The 13,759-nt window shown below is 38.4% G+C and overlaps 1 protein-coding gene across 9 annotated transcripts in view; it reads right to left on the minus strand.

The window, feature by feature from the left end:
- cdk16 (cyclin-dependent kinase 16) overlaps nt 1–13,759 on the minus strand; it is a 132,389-nt gene that overhangs the window by 70,901 nt on the left and 47,729 nt on the right. For 5 of the 9 annotated variants that reach the window (XM_039775039.1, XM_039775033.1, XM_039775031.1 and 2 more), the window contains exon 1: nt 894–1,210. The exons of 2 other annotated variants lie outside the window; for them this stretch is intronic. In XM_039775039.1, the coding sequence (XP_039630973.1) occupies nt 894–944 (51 nt within the window). In that variant the 5' untranslated portion in view covers nt 945–1,210. 2 more of the 9 variants (XM_039775038.1, XM_039775035.1) reach the window with 2 other exon arrangements.

Below are 13,759 nucleotides of genomic sequence, written 5' to 3' on the forward strand. Positions count from 1 at the left end.
GTTTTAATTTGAAATACTGGAAGTTGATCAGTAAAGAAAAATACATTCTATACTTTAGCAGTATCTTCTACTGTCTTATATTCACAATAGAAATTCACAGTAGGGGGTACTGACACTTAATTTCCACTTCAAGCACCACTTACAGTTACAAGTACTTCCAAGATAAACTTTCCTGATGCACAATTTATGAAACACAACATGGAGAAGAACCCAGCAAGTATCAGGTATGCCAGAGTAGTACAGAGTAAATACGTTATTTAATTGTAATTTGTGTCGCATAATAGACATTTAAATGTAAATGCATTAAAGTCATGGGCACCCTCTGGGATATTAGCACACGTTTATAATTTCATTACAAGCAGCACCCCATGATGCATCATCAAGCATAATACAGCATTAAACATAATGTCTAAATCTCACAGTGGTTTATATGTTAGTATACTTTTCATATATATACACAGACATACATATACAGACAAACACATCTAACTAAAACTATTTAAAGGAGTTCCTGGGCCTGTCCACAATTAGTAATGCATGACTCAAGAAATTCAAAGACTAAAGGAAATTAGAAGAGTATGAAAGTTCTCTAGCACATCTTTGAATTGCTTTACATTTCCTAATTGTGTAACATTTTATATATCATATTCATGCGCCTGTAAAGCTTTTGGGTATTTCTGAAAACATACATACAGTAACTGGTCCTTCCTTCCATGATTTTTTACGACACTTTATAAAGTATTGCCACGCACAAGAAAAGGTGCAGGGCATCTAATCTGTTTAAGATCCATGAGGTTCCAAGCCATTACTTTGAATTTTAAGCCTAAACTACACAATAAAAAAAGAGAGAGAGAGAGAAGGGATGAGGAGGATGGAGAGTTATGCCCACTAACCTGTCTCTTAGCATACATCTCCAAATCTGGACTCCAGTCATGTCCCGGCATGGTGATCTCACTTCGACCTAATCAAAGCCTGACAGCATAAGCGTTTTAGCCCAGTTTTGAGTTGTTTTTTTTTCAAATCTGCACACCTATGGCTCACATTACCTGTTCCTGTCCACACTGAGAAAACATTTTGTGGGACATTTCCATAGGCTTACAGATCAATTCAAAGCACGGTGAAAATAGAACTGTCAAGATTCTTCTTTGAGAAGTGGACTTCCACAAATCCAGAAAAAAAAACGAAGAAGATAAAAAAATAGCAGAGCAGCCCAAACCTTCATTAAGGATCCAGTGTCTTTGAAGATAACTGCTGCTGCGTGGTCTGTAGCAGGAGAGAACTATTTTAAAGCCTGCCTGCTGTCACAGAAAGAGTGTGATGCCAGAAATCACAGGGGGGTTATTTACTGCTCTATAAATACACCCCCACCACCCCCACCCCCAGCACTCCCTGCGAATGGCAGAGCTTAAGCTCGGAGAAGATATGCTCAAAGTTGTGGATTTTCCATGGTATTGGTTCATTTGGCCAGCTGGTTTTCATGTTCTCCTCTAGCACACTTTGACTCCAGCAGTCACAGAGGCAAAGAATAACATTTTCTGTCTACCAGAGCATCCTAAAAAGTGAGACCTGTTTAGAGAAATGTGGCATTAAGTACATGCTCCTGCCTACAAAAACTTACCAGCTTCTTTAGTGGGGTCTGTCCAAATATTCTGAAAGGAGCATCTAAAAATATTGATCTAATAACTACACAAAATGCTTTTTAGGCACTGTAAAAAAAAAAGTGGCAGCTGTATTAAGCGTGTGCCTCCCACTATCAATCACCAGGCCAAGAGGACAGGATTAGAGTCACTGCTGGTGCCTAGCAAACGGAAAACAAACAGAGCCTTCCTTCCACAAAACACACACACACACACACTAACACAACTTTTCTTGTCAATATTCTTCAAACCCGCTTTGTGTTGTGCAGGTAAACCTGTAGGTCGCTTTTCTTGGGATAAAAGTGTATGTGACTTTCAATCAAATGTTGTAAAATGGAGAGTTTTTTTAATAATTTCTAAATGACACGGACACAAGGGACTAAATCAGAATCAGATTAACACCCCATTTAAACAGGCTCAGTTAAACTAATAACTACACAGCTACCACTGACCCAACTGGTAATACCTAGGACCCAGATGTGTTGAATATGCTTTTATTAGTCAAGAATGACTACAGTATTCAATAAAATTTGTGTCAGGGATGTCTGTTGACCAAAGCCAAACTCTTTTTTGTATTCAAACAGTTTAATCACATTCAATTTGTTTTCTTTTATTTTCCAATTACAAACACCCAAGGGCCTACTTCTGCTTCACATGCAAATGTTTAATACCTGCAGCAACTGCAAGGTAGCATTGATAAAAGGGACAATATATTTTTACTAACATGAGATTGTAACCAGTCTGTGCTTTCTTTACTTCCTCCATCTCCACTTTAACATTGTTGACTCTACATGGCACAAGATGGGGTGCTGTAAAGTGGTTCTCCTTGTCTGGAATGGCAGACGATGGTGAGCTCCACATCTGGGATCTGAAAATGCTTCACATCCAGCTGAATGTTTACTCAAAAGTAAATTAAAAGTGCCCTATTGTCATGTACTGTTTTTATAATCTAATATATTAGAAATATTTCTATATGTTTAAACTCCAGTCACAATAATGTATTACATTTTAATTGTGTAATTAAGAAGGTTATTTGGCCAGTGTGAATGGGAATGGTGTCACCTTTTGTCAGACTAATGTCCTGTCTAGAGTTGGTTTTTATACTGTGGTTGATGCTGCCAGTAAATGCTGAAACACTGCATTAAGCCGGTTTAAAATATGAGTCGATTGTTGGAGCAGCTTTTTGGCACTATGGTTATGATTTCTGCCTCATTGCACCAAAATATTAAAAATCAGCCTGAGTGCTGTCTGAAATGAAACTTAAAATTAGGCTTTCAAATTTTAAAATCAAAGCTGTACTCATAATGGAAAAGGGGAACTATACGAAACCCCTCACCCTAGTAACAAACCAAAGTATTCGAGCAATTAAAGTTTATTCACAAAAGATTAAAAAATTAAAACAAAAGCAAAAAGTAACAGAAGATTACTTACAAGTCAATTATCCACCAAAATCAACAACCCTGGACAAGAGCAAAATTTTAAAAATGCAGAGAATCAAGATGAACATTTACAAAACACAGGGAATCCTAAATGAGCCAAATAACAATACCAGAAAGCAGAGATCAGTCTCCACAGCTGCAACATCAGGGGGCTCCACCCCTATCGGCTCAATATTAAAAGAACAAAACACACTTGGCTCGCCTTCTTATCTGCTTTCCTGGTAAGGGTCACAGTAGGATAAAAAACAAACTAAATTAACATGGGGAAAAAAGATAAAAAGAAAAGCACAAAATGATCAAGGAACATATTTAGTAAGAAATATCACCAAATAATTTATATATATAAAAAAAACAAATAAAACAGAATCTAAATTCAGGAATGAAACCCTAACACTACAAGAGAGAAATGTGGTTAGGTAATTAGGGTTTGTAACTTGGGTCCTTCCAAATGATGTACATATGTAAGTGTAACCTATGATGGGCTACCACACCATCCAAAATCACTAGACACCATGTAACAGAAAATGGATGGATAGTACTACAAACCTGAAATGATTACCACATGAATTTCTAAGACGTCAACAGCACACTAGACAGGGAAGAGTAAGGCAGGTAAACCAATCAAAGTCTAAGACAGCCACAAAGCATGGTTGCCGCAAGCATAGTGAGTTTACATTGGTTTCTTAAAGTTTTTTAACCACCTAATTTGATTCCGGGCCACATGGAGATGGTGCCTATCCAGCAACACTGGGCACAGTTAGAACCTTCAATGATGGTCAGAAGTTTTTGGAGTAGAAAATATACATGCATTAAGCTGAATTTTAAGAACAAATAAAAATGAGTACACAATCTGCAACTTTCCTGAGATAATATTTCTTAATAGGCAATCTCTTAAGATAAAACTCTAACAGCTTTAAACATCTGGACCTTAGAATCTGTCTGTGCTGAAGCATGACAGAGAGTGTTAGTGAAAAGCACATTTCAACACCTACCACTTATTTTCAGTTGAACGTCAAGCTGGAACCTTGGCCGAAATGCTAATGGACGTTTACATTCATTCCCTTTTTCGTCTTATTAGACTGCATCTTAATCCACTTGATCTCAGAATTCATCATGTGTTACTCACCGGTAAGGCCAAAATTTGTTAAGCAATTGAAAAATTATGGTCATGTTCATAGCTTTTCTGATTTCAATTAATGAGGAGCTAAATATGTAAATAGTATTAATAATGATGGGTTGGTTCTAGATTTGTATACAGTGCATACAACATTGACATTTAGTCACTGTTGACTAAACACTGAAATCTTATTCTGGCACTACAGAATATATAATAAAGTAACTATATATATAGTCTCAGTTATTAATAAGGACTGACAAGCTTTGTTGGGCTGAATGACCTACTCTTGTCAAAATTGTTCTACTGCTCTAATGTAGAATGTGTATTGTGTGGTGGGGGGCTGATCGCACCCTCAGAGAATACAGACATTCTTGGGAAAACCACTGAAAAACTTTGACAGACTACCTTCACATTGCTCCTTACCTTACTGGTGGCTCTGTCGCATGATAAGCCTCTTCTGCGGTACTCCGCTTACTTAAAAGCCTGTACGGCACCTGTCAGATTTGGAATTGATTGTTTGCTTTTCTCTCTCTCTGACATTCTCTGCTCCTGGCGGAACTGTCATCTCTGACTTGTCATGGAGCACGTTTAAACTTTTGAAAAAGGGACAAATGTTTGTTTGCAGTGTTTCAATAAAGTACCTGTTTCTACAACCTCCTGTGTTTCTGTGCAAATCTGTGACCCAAGGGTGACAGTATATTGTAAGTAGATGGATCCCATCATGCACAGATAAGCAATCTGCAAACAAAAGCCAGGTCACTTTGTACTTCTGGCCAGCATCATGCAGAACTGTCATTTTTCATAAAATACTTCAATGCTACGCACACAATGGTAAAATGGCTATTCCAAGTAGATTCAAGTAGATTAAGGAACTACATACAGTACATGACATGAAACCGATTTGCCAGCCTGACACAGATAAGTGCTGCAGCTCTAGTTAGTTAACAGCACAAAAGGAAAGAAGAGTATAACATTTTCAGAAAGGATGATTCTTCCATTTCATTCCCCATCACTTAAATAAATACTACCCTGCATATTTTATTGCTGAAAACCATCGCTTTATGCGGGAAAAGTCATATGCTGAACATATCAAGATTAAAAAAAAAAAGTTGCTGATGTGCCATTCAGTTCTGTATCCTCTCAAAAAGCACTGCTCATAAAAAATACAGAAATAAATCAGTAACTGCTTAATGAATGTGGGTTCTGCTGTCTTAAACTAAACAGGAGTACAACCCCATTGTACCATACGGCCAAACACACTCCAAGGATCACATGTAGAATTCACAGACTCCAAAGTGTGGCAGAATTGCAAATCTTAAGTATGTCTGTTCAACTGACCCAAATGACAGTAACGAATTACAGTATCAAAAAAAGAAAAAGACTAATTGATCAAAGTAGTGCAAATTTCTTTTAATTTGTGATCTTTGTATTATACAGTGAATATAAGCATAGTGCTATGAAATACTGGTGAAGAGTTTCAACTTTAATTCCAAAAATGTAGCATATGAGCTACAAATATCATCTAAAGGAGAAAAATCTTTTTAACCTAAAAGATGAGATTAAAATGACTGACTTTTGTTAAAAAAAAAAAAAAACATTAAATAAATGCTCTAACATGCTCTGTGTTAAGTGACTTTTGATGACTGGGAACCTAAGGATGGCCCGTAGTCGGGTCAATGCTAGTCAGTCCTTCTCCTGATGGTGTGAAGAAGTCAAACTCAAATTGGTTACGTTTACAAAATGGCTTTGAGGGAAAAGGGCAAAAAGTTCCTTGAGATTTACACTGATTCAAAGCAGCCTCATCCTGCAGAGCAGATAAAAGGAAGTGCTCCTTATATCTTACACCTTACCAAATAAAGCCCCTTTAATCTCACAGTATAGCCAAGGTAGCATATTGCAGACAAAGCCATCAACTGGCAGGACTGTTACTGTACCACAGCCAAGGAACCAGTACAGCATCATCTAATCTCTTGTTAAGACTTCCAAATCTGACCCCTCACAGCAGGGGATGAAAGGTTGCAAAAAAAGGATTAAGCAACTCTGACGCAGGTTAAGGAGGAATGGAGAGGCCTTATTTAGTAGACAGGCAATTAAACCTGATAGGCACAATGCTGTTGGACAACAATTTCAAGTGGCTACAGAGTTCTGTCATCAACCCTTGATGAAGACATCTTGAGAGGATATGTACCTTGTTGTCCAAGAGTTGTGCTGGCCAGATTTTCTTAAATTTAAACAGTCTTATGTCTGCTGATTTTTATTATTGTGGACGCTGAGTTTCATGAATTAGCAGGACATTAAAATGAGTATAAAAACAACTCACTTGAACAAAAAAAAAAAATGTTATGTTAGACTTGGCAATGCAGTGCTAGCTGTTAATGCACACCAGGAAAGCATAAAGAGACCGCTTGAGTTCCTGTAGAAAGAAACAGAAAAAATATGTGGAGCAGCAGACTGGGCAAGACTGAGGGCGTGAGACAAAGCTGAATGCTTAATGATGCAATTAATTAACTCAAATGCCAGTCAACAATTCAGTGCCAGTTTTAAACAAACACTCTTCTCATCAGGCACAATTACCTTGTGGTCTGTCTTCTTGCAATTCAGGATGTGGCCTCTTCTTTCAGGCCTTGCATCTATGGGTTCAGTTTACTCAGTGTTGAATTATACTACTCGTGACCCTTAACTGAATAAGTGGGCTCAGAAAATGGATGATTATTCACAGGTTAAGTACAGAGCTACAATAAAAAGCAGAAGGCACAGTGAGTTTTCAAAGGCTGTGATAAAAATCACTGCTGTAGACTTTTCTGGACACTATTACCTCAATTTGTTCTTCTCAAATTCATACACAAGAAAAGAAGCAGACTCTATTTAATAAAAGAAGTAAATGAAAGGCAGAGTGTGGCATCCACTCACAGAAGTGGGAGGGAGGAGTGTTATGTTTCTTTGATCACATTATAATTTGCTTTTCTACTGTTGTGAAAACAGTTCAGCAGTGAACGAATGTGTCACCAGCTGTGTCTATTGTTACTGCATTACTCACTACATTATTATGAATGTGTTCTAATTATCAAAATATGTTTAGTCTGTAATAATTCCTCAAAGTGGTAACAGTCAAAATTATAAAAAAGCAGCCCCTTTCGAAAAATGGTAACATAGCCCCAACAACCATTACCAAAAAAGAATTAAACTACCCCAAGACAGATAGACAGAACTGTCGAAACAGTGAAAGAAAGAAAGGTATTTTAATAAACAGGGGATTTACATACACCATGGTGTATACCTGAGTTTTCCTTAAATTACTGATAATTGCTGATATACCGTATATACTCGCAGATAAGTTCTTCCACGGATAAGTTGAGACTTGATTTCACCATATAATTTCTGGTACTTTATAATGTCATTCATTTAACCTGAATGCGGAAGACTCACGCTATTGGTCCAAGAGATTATGATATGCTAACGACAACCTGACAGAGTAACCTCAGAGCACACTGCCTTATTTTTCTATGTGGGTGCGGCAATGTGCTGTATCGCTGAATTAAATGTCGTTGAAGTAGCGAAAGAAATTGGTAACTGCGCTGCTGTAACAAAATGCAATGCGTCTGAGAAAATGATGCGAAATTGAAGAAGAGAAGAAGATGTGAAAAAAAAAATTAAGTGTTGCATTTTTGAACGGGCGTATAAGGTCTGATTTTATGATCGCTTTTTCGGGTTTCAAGACCCGACTTATACGTTGAGTATATACGGTAGTCTTACACCCACTTAAGAAAATTCAGGACAGCTAGGAGCAGCAGCCTCTCCTATACGTATCAGGCACAGGGCAGAAACCAACCTTAGATGGCATACCAGTCCACTGCTGACCACTCAAGAAACGCCCAGATGGGGGCCTATTTAAAAACAGCAATTAACTTAACATGTATGGCTTTGGGAGGTAGGAGAAAACAGATTACCAAGAGATAAACTCATGCAGACAGTAGGAGAATTTGTAGTCTCCACAAAGACAGAGGCTGGGTGGGGTAATCAAACTCAGCGAGGCAGTAGCACTAACCATTAAGGCACTAAGTGCTCTTATAATTGTAAATGAGCACATATGTCCTGTAATGCAAAGGCATAGGTCTTCAAATAAAATTACAAATGCGATAAACATTTCTCAGGATGGGTTGGGGATAATGCCACTCAATCAATTAAATGGGACTAGGACAGACAAAATTGCGATTAAATGTTCAGTGTGCTTCATGTATTAACTGAGCACAGAAGATACAGCTCGCTACTCAATCACATTAACAGGCTGTGTACAGCTGTATAAAGAAGTATGGACAACCATGGTCAAACATCATGCTTCAATAAATCGCTCAGAAAGAGAAGTTAGCCCGACTTTATATATAAAATTGCCATACATTCCAATGCACAATTACTGATACTTTTCTGAATTTAACAGACTGTGAAAAATTGGGTTTGAAATGGCTTTCATGTATTTAAAAATCAGTGGAGAGATCTCAAACTTGTAGTGCATAGAAGAAGACCTAAGAATATTTCTGAGCTAGGAAAGTTCTGCAAAGAAGAATGAGAAAAACTCCTAAAGCAAGAACAGAAAGATACTACTGAAGCAGAGATTTCAATGAAAGGTGGTGTTACTAAGTTCTAAATGTTAAGGTGCCCAAACATTTTGTGCAACAATCACTTTATTTTTTTTTTTAATCTGTTAAACTGACCAAATAATAGAAAATGTGAATGAATATGTAAAGTTTATGCCTGTACCCAGCAGGGGCTGAGGTAACCTTCACCCTAAGATTTAATGAAATGTGCAATTCAACTTAAACTTTTGAAGATAATCTTCCATATAAATGACACGTGAAGATTGCTGCTAAAGGCCACAGCCTTCAATGCAAATATTAACAGACTACTCCATATGTTAGGAGCACACGCATTTTACAAGTCTGATTTCGGCAGAGGGGCTTAAACATAGAAATGTCATCTGGAAGTACATCCATAAAAACTCAGAGGCAGGGCTGGAAATGGACACAACAGCTGCTGGAGTGCTCTCTCTCTCTCTCAACTTATTGCCAGGGTGTAATTTAGGTTTGCCACTAAAATTCAGGCCCAGAAGAGATTATAAACAAAGAAAAAAAAAAAAAAAAAGATAAAAAGGTGCAGAATATAACAGAAAGTGAAATGATTATGATGAGCCAAGCCCACCTTGCTCAGAACCTCTAAATAATCCCAAAGGTAAACCTGACAAGTAGGACATTAGACAATGGTACATTGTACACTAATTGGGACCAAAGAAGCAAGTGGGCTCAAGGAGCCAAGGGGCCGTCTACATAAAGGTCAGCAGTTACAACGTATATTCTGTATGAAGACTTGTGCTGCTCAAGTGTAAAATCAGACAGTACACAAGGTGTGCCAAACCCCCAGTCACAATGCAGCCATTTACTAAAGCTCGTGTTTTGGCTGACTTTCTGCAGCCTTAGGGAAAAGTCTTAAGAATTATAGCACAATGAGCTATGCCAAAACCAACACTCTGTACAATACCATCTTATCCAAGCCACGTGCCTCTCATTGGCAGCTATGAACCACAGGATGAGAGATGCTATGTTTGTCTGCTTGGTGGGTTTAATGGCTATGAAGGTTTATTATTTACTTCATCCTAGAGTCTCTTCTCACCCACAAAAACACAAACATGGAAAGAAATGAGAAGATTTACTGCCCTTTCCTTAAACCATTTGAAATCACTTTACAAAAAGAAATTAGGTTAGTATCCACCTCTGCTGAAGAAAATTCACCCATGCATCCATTCACTTGTTATCCAGATCAGGGTGGCAGGAAACCGCAGACAATCTGAGCAGCACTGGGATACACAAGGATAACAGGTCATGTAAGGCATTCACACACACTCAAAACTTCATTCGTACTGTGTCAGTTTAGAGTTTCCAGTTAACCTAATATGCTTGTCTTTGGGATATGGTGGAGAAAATCAACAGGTATGGAGAGAATGCTCAAAGTCTATAAAAGAAGGGCCAGGCAGGGATTTGAACCTGGCACCCCGGTGCTGTGTGCCACATTCCTGACTTACTCTATTACTGATTTCCTAAACCCACTTTGTCTAGCTAGTGCTGTGATATCTCACCAACTACAGGCATAAAAGGAAGAACCTGCATACAAGGGTCTGCCATTTCATGGTTTTCATTTTAATATTAAAAACGGAAAGTAGGCCTTCTGGCTCTGAAACTGGTAACCTAAAAATTAAGAAATACCTTATTCTCAATATAAAAATACACTTCAAGACTTCATGCAACAAGGTATTAACTAAAATATTTACAGGGGAATGCAGCAATCATATGATAACCCTTACTGGCAATATCCAGACTGTGTCCCAAAATAAATATATTTGAGTGCGGCAAAAATGATAAGGTCTACTTGTATGCTGGCCAGGAGGGGTCAGCCTCGTAACAGCCTACAGGAAAATACTGTATATAACTTCTCCAAAGTTGGGCTATTCTAAAAGAATGATCCACTGAAAAAATGTCTTAAATCGTGGGTGTTGCAGTGGCTGCAGGTTTTCATTCTAACCCTTTTCCTAATCAGTGACCAGTTTTCACTGCTAATTAACTTCTTTTCCCTTCATTTTATTAGCCCTGTTTTTAAGGATTCAGTCTTCTGAATTTATTCCTTTCTTCAATAAATGACAACCAAACAGAAATGAGATGTGAAATGAGCCAACAGATGACCAGCTAAACTGGAATTTCAAACTCCAACCAATTCAACCCTAACCAATCTCTTAATGAGAAGCTGATTCTTGCTGTCAATTCAACTCATTATTTAATTCCATGGCTTGTTGCTGCTCTCATTCTGCCACAGAAGACATTTCCAAAACTGTTGATTTTTTCAGTTTTTTCTAAGAAAACCGTCAAAATGTTTTGGTGACAAGAGAGATCAACCTTACTGAGACCTTCACCTTTCTTTATTTTCAGCTCACAGATGAGCTGCTCATGTGGTGGCTTGTTTTGCGTCTTACTATTGCTTGGCTGCTAATTAAGGAAGAAGAGACAACTACGGGCCCTGAGTTAAGTTAATTAAAACTAAGACAAAAGAAGTTAATTAGCAGCTAAAACTGGTCACTAATGAAGAAGATGGTTAGAATGAAAACCTGCTGCCACTGCGGACTTCCAGGCCCAGATTTTGACACCCGTGTCTTAAATACTGTCTTAATCAATAAGTATAGGTGCAAATCCTAGCACTGTCAACTGCAAACCATATGTTTTGGCTCCTCAAAACCACACCTCTGGCTGTGGGTAACCTGCTCTTCCCATCACAGCAAACAATTCCACTCCAATGTGTTCTGCATTTTGATGGAATGAGCATTCTACTTTTCAAAGGTCAATATACAAACCCACTCACACACCATTAAACCCTTCTGGGTGTTCCTTCCACCCCGTATATTTATATTTCAAGTATGAAATATACCAGTCATGCTTAGTCGTTGAGATGAAATCCATGTACCAGTTCACTGGTATTCAGAAATTGTAAATTTCTGGACTGTGAAGAAATGGAAGTCCCATCCAACATCAGCATAACGATTATCAAATATCTGGGCATTTGCAAGATATTGTCCGCATAGACAAGAATTTTATCGCACTATGTAAACAGGACAATAAACTTGACTTAAGTTCTCTTCACTGAAGAAAGCAGGTTTATAGAATGTAAGGTTGGATAATTCACCACACCTATAGACACATGTCATGTGATTTGCTGAATAAATAAGGCTACCAAGTATCAGAACAGATAAAGTAAAAACATAAATTTGCAAAGCACGAACACACACACATAGTGTACAAATTAATGGACCAGTGCATTGCTGACTGGAATTTGATGCACAATATAATTCTGTATTGGTGGGCAAAACAAACCTTACCAGTATCCACAAATAAAGTTACCCCACCCTAATGCAATAGTTACCAACAATTTTAAAAAGCGAGGCATGTACCTATTCCAATTTAACTTGAAAGCACTGCGCTGAAACAATATACTAGAAGATGAAAATGTCAAACAATAAAAAGTTAAATTTTTAACTCTGGTCCCTTCAGATCCTCCACTAAGTGAATGCATAACCACTGCAGACTGACCCCAAGCGGTCATTTCAGAGCAGCTCTCTCAAAATGCTAATTTTGGTTTCCTATCATTTAACTTAGTTAAAAAATCCCTCCTTTTCAAAGTTTAGTCTAAAATATGTTAATTGCCACATGAAAAGTGAAGATTATGGCAGACCAATGTCACCAGGCGTGTCAGAATTTGGCTTAAAATTTTATTTGACTACAGGCTGCTGCATGGCATGGTCTTGCCCCACCCCTCAAGCCAGACACTTGCATAGACACACCAAAGATGATTTGTGTACTACTGTAAGCACAGATTATATAAAGCCATCTATATCTTTCTGCGGACCTGCTTTTTTATGCATGTTGGCATCGCTTCTAAATGGATCTGGCCTGTTTTCCCCATCTCCTCAATCACTTACTAATTTCTCTTCCAAAAAAACAAAAACCTAATTTCTTGTCTACAGTATCTGTGCTACTGCTCCTTTCAGCTAGAGTGTCACTACTGTATATCCTTCTGCTAGACAGCCATTTAAATCTCACTTAGAATTTTCTTCTATGATGAAGGGTTGCCTTAAAATAGCTTGATACCAACAGGCCACAGCAACCTCTGGTGGTCTGTAATAGACAGAAGAGCTCTAAAGGTTACAGCATGTCTCCTTTCTGCCTCTCAAAAAATATCTCATTGTTCTGTTCTCCGTGTTACCAACCACTTACTGTACCTCGTCTCTAGCAATAGACTGTCATGACAGCTACTGCTTCTAGCCTGGTTTCTCTCTTAGTAATGTATGCAATGAAATTTCCACTTCTTAAATATAAATTAACTCACTAGGTTACATACAAGGCCCCTGGGAAATTTTATGGAATTATGTGAATGTGGAAACTCACAATATGAGCATGTGCACAATAAACAGCAAAGGTATAGATCAATGTGCAAACACATAGGGCATGCTGCAGTTATGCAGCACATACTACAAAAATGCAGATGCATGTGTGTATCTCAGCCCTCAAGCATGTAAGACATACTGGGAATGCCTGTCTGTTTATATAATCTTCCTCACTGCTCTTACATTGTCTTTGTGCCAACAGAAATCTGTCTGCAAAAGTATAGTTTTTACATTTATTTCATACTGTAATTATCCAATTAAGAAATACATATACAGGTTCAGGGCGGCACGGTGGCGCAGTGGTAGCGCTGCTGCCTCGCAGTTAGGAGACCCGGGTTCGCTTCCCGGGTCCTCCCCGCGTGGAGTTTGCATGTTCTCCCGTGTCTGCGTGGGTTTCCTCCGGGCACTCCGGTTTCCTCCCACAATCCAAAGACATTCAGGTTAGGTGGATTGGCGATTCTAAATTGGCCCTAGTGTGTGCTTGGTGTGTGGGTGTGTTTGTGTGTGTCCTGCGGTGGGTTGGCACTCTGCCCAGGATTGGTTCCTGCCTTGTGCCCTGTGTTGGCTGGGATTGGCTCCAGCAGACCCCCGT

The sequence above is a fragment of the Polypterus senegalus genome, chromosome 13, assembly GCF_016835505.1.
Source record: "Polypterus senegalus isolate Bchr_013 chromosome 13, ASM1683550v1, whole genome shotgun sequence".
Classification (NCBI taxonomy): domain Eukaryota; kingdom Metazoa; phylum Chordata; class Cladistia; order Polypteriformes; family Polypteridae; genus Polypterus; species Polypterus senegalus.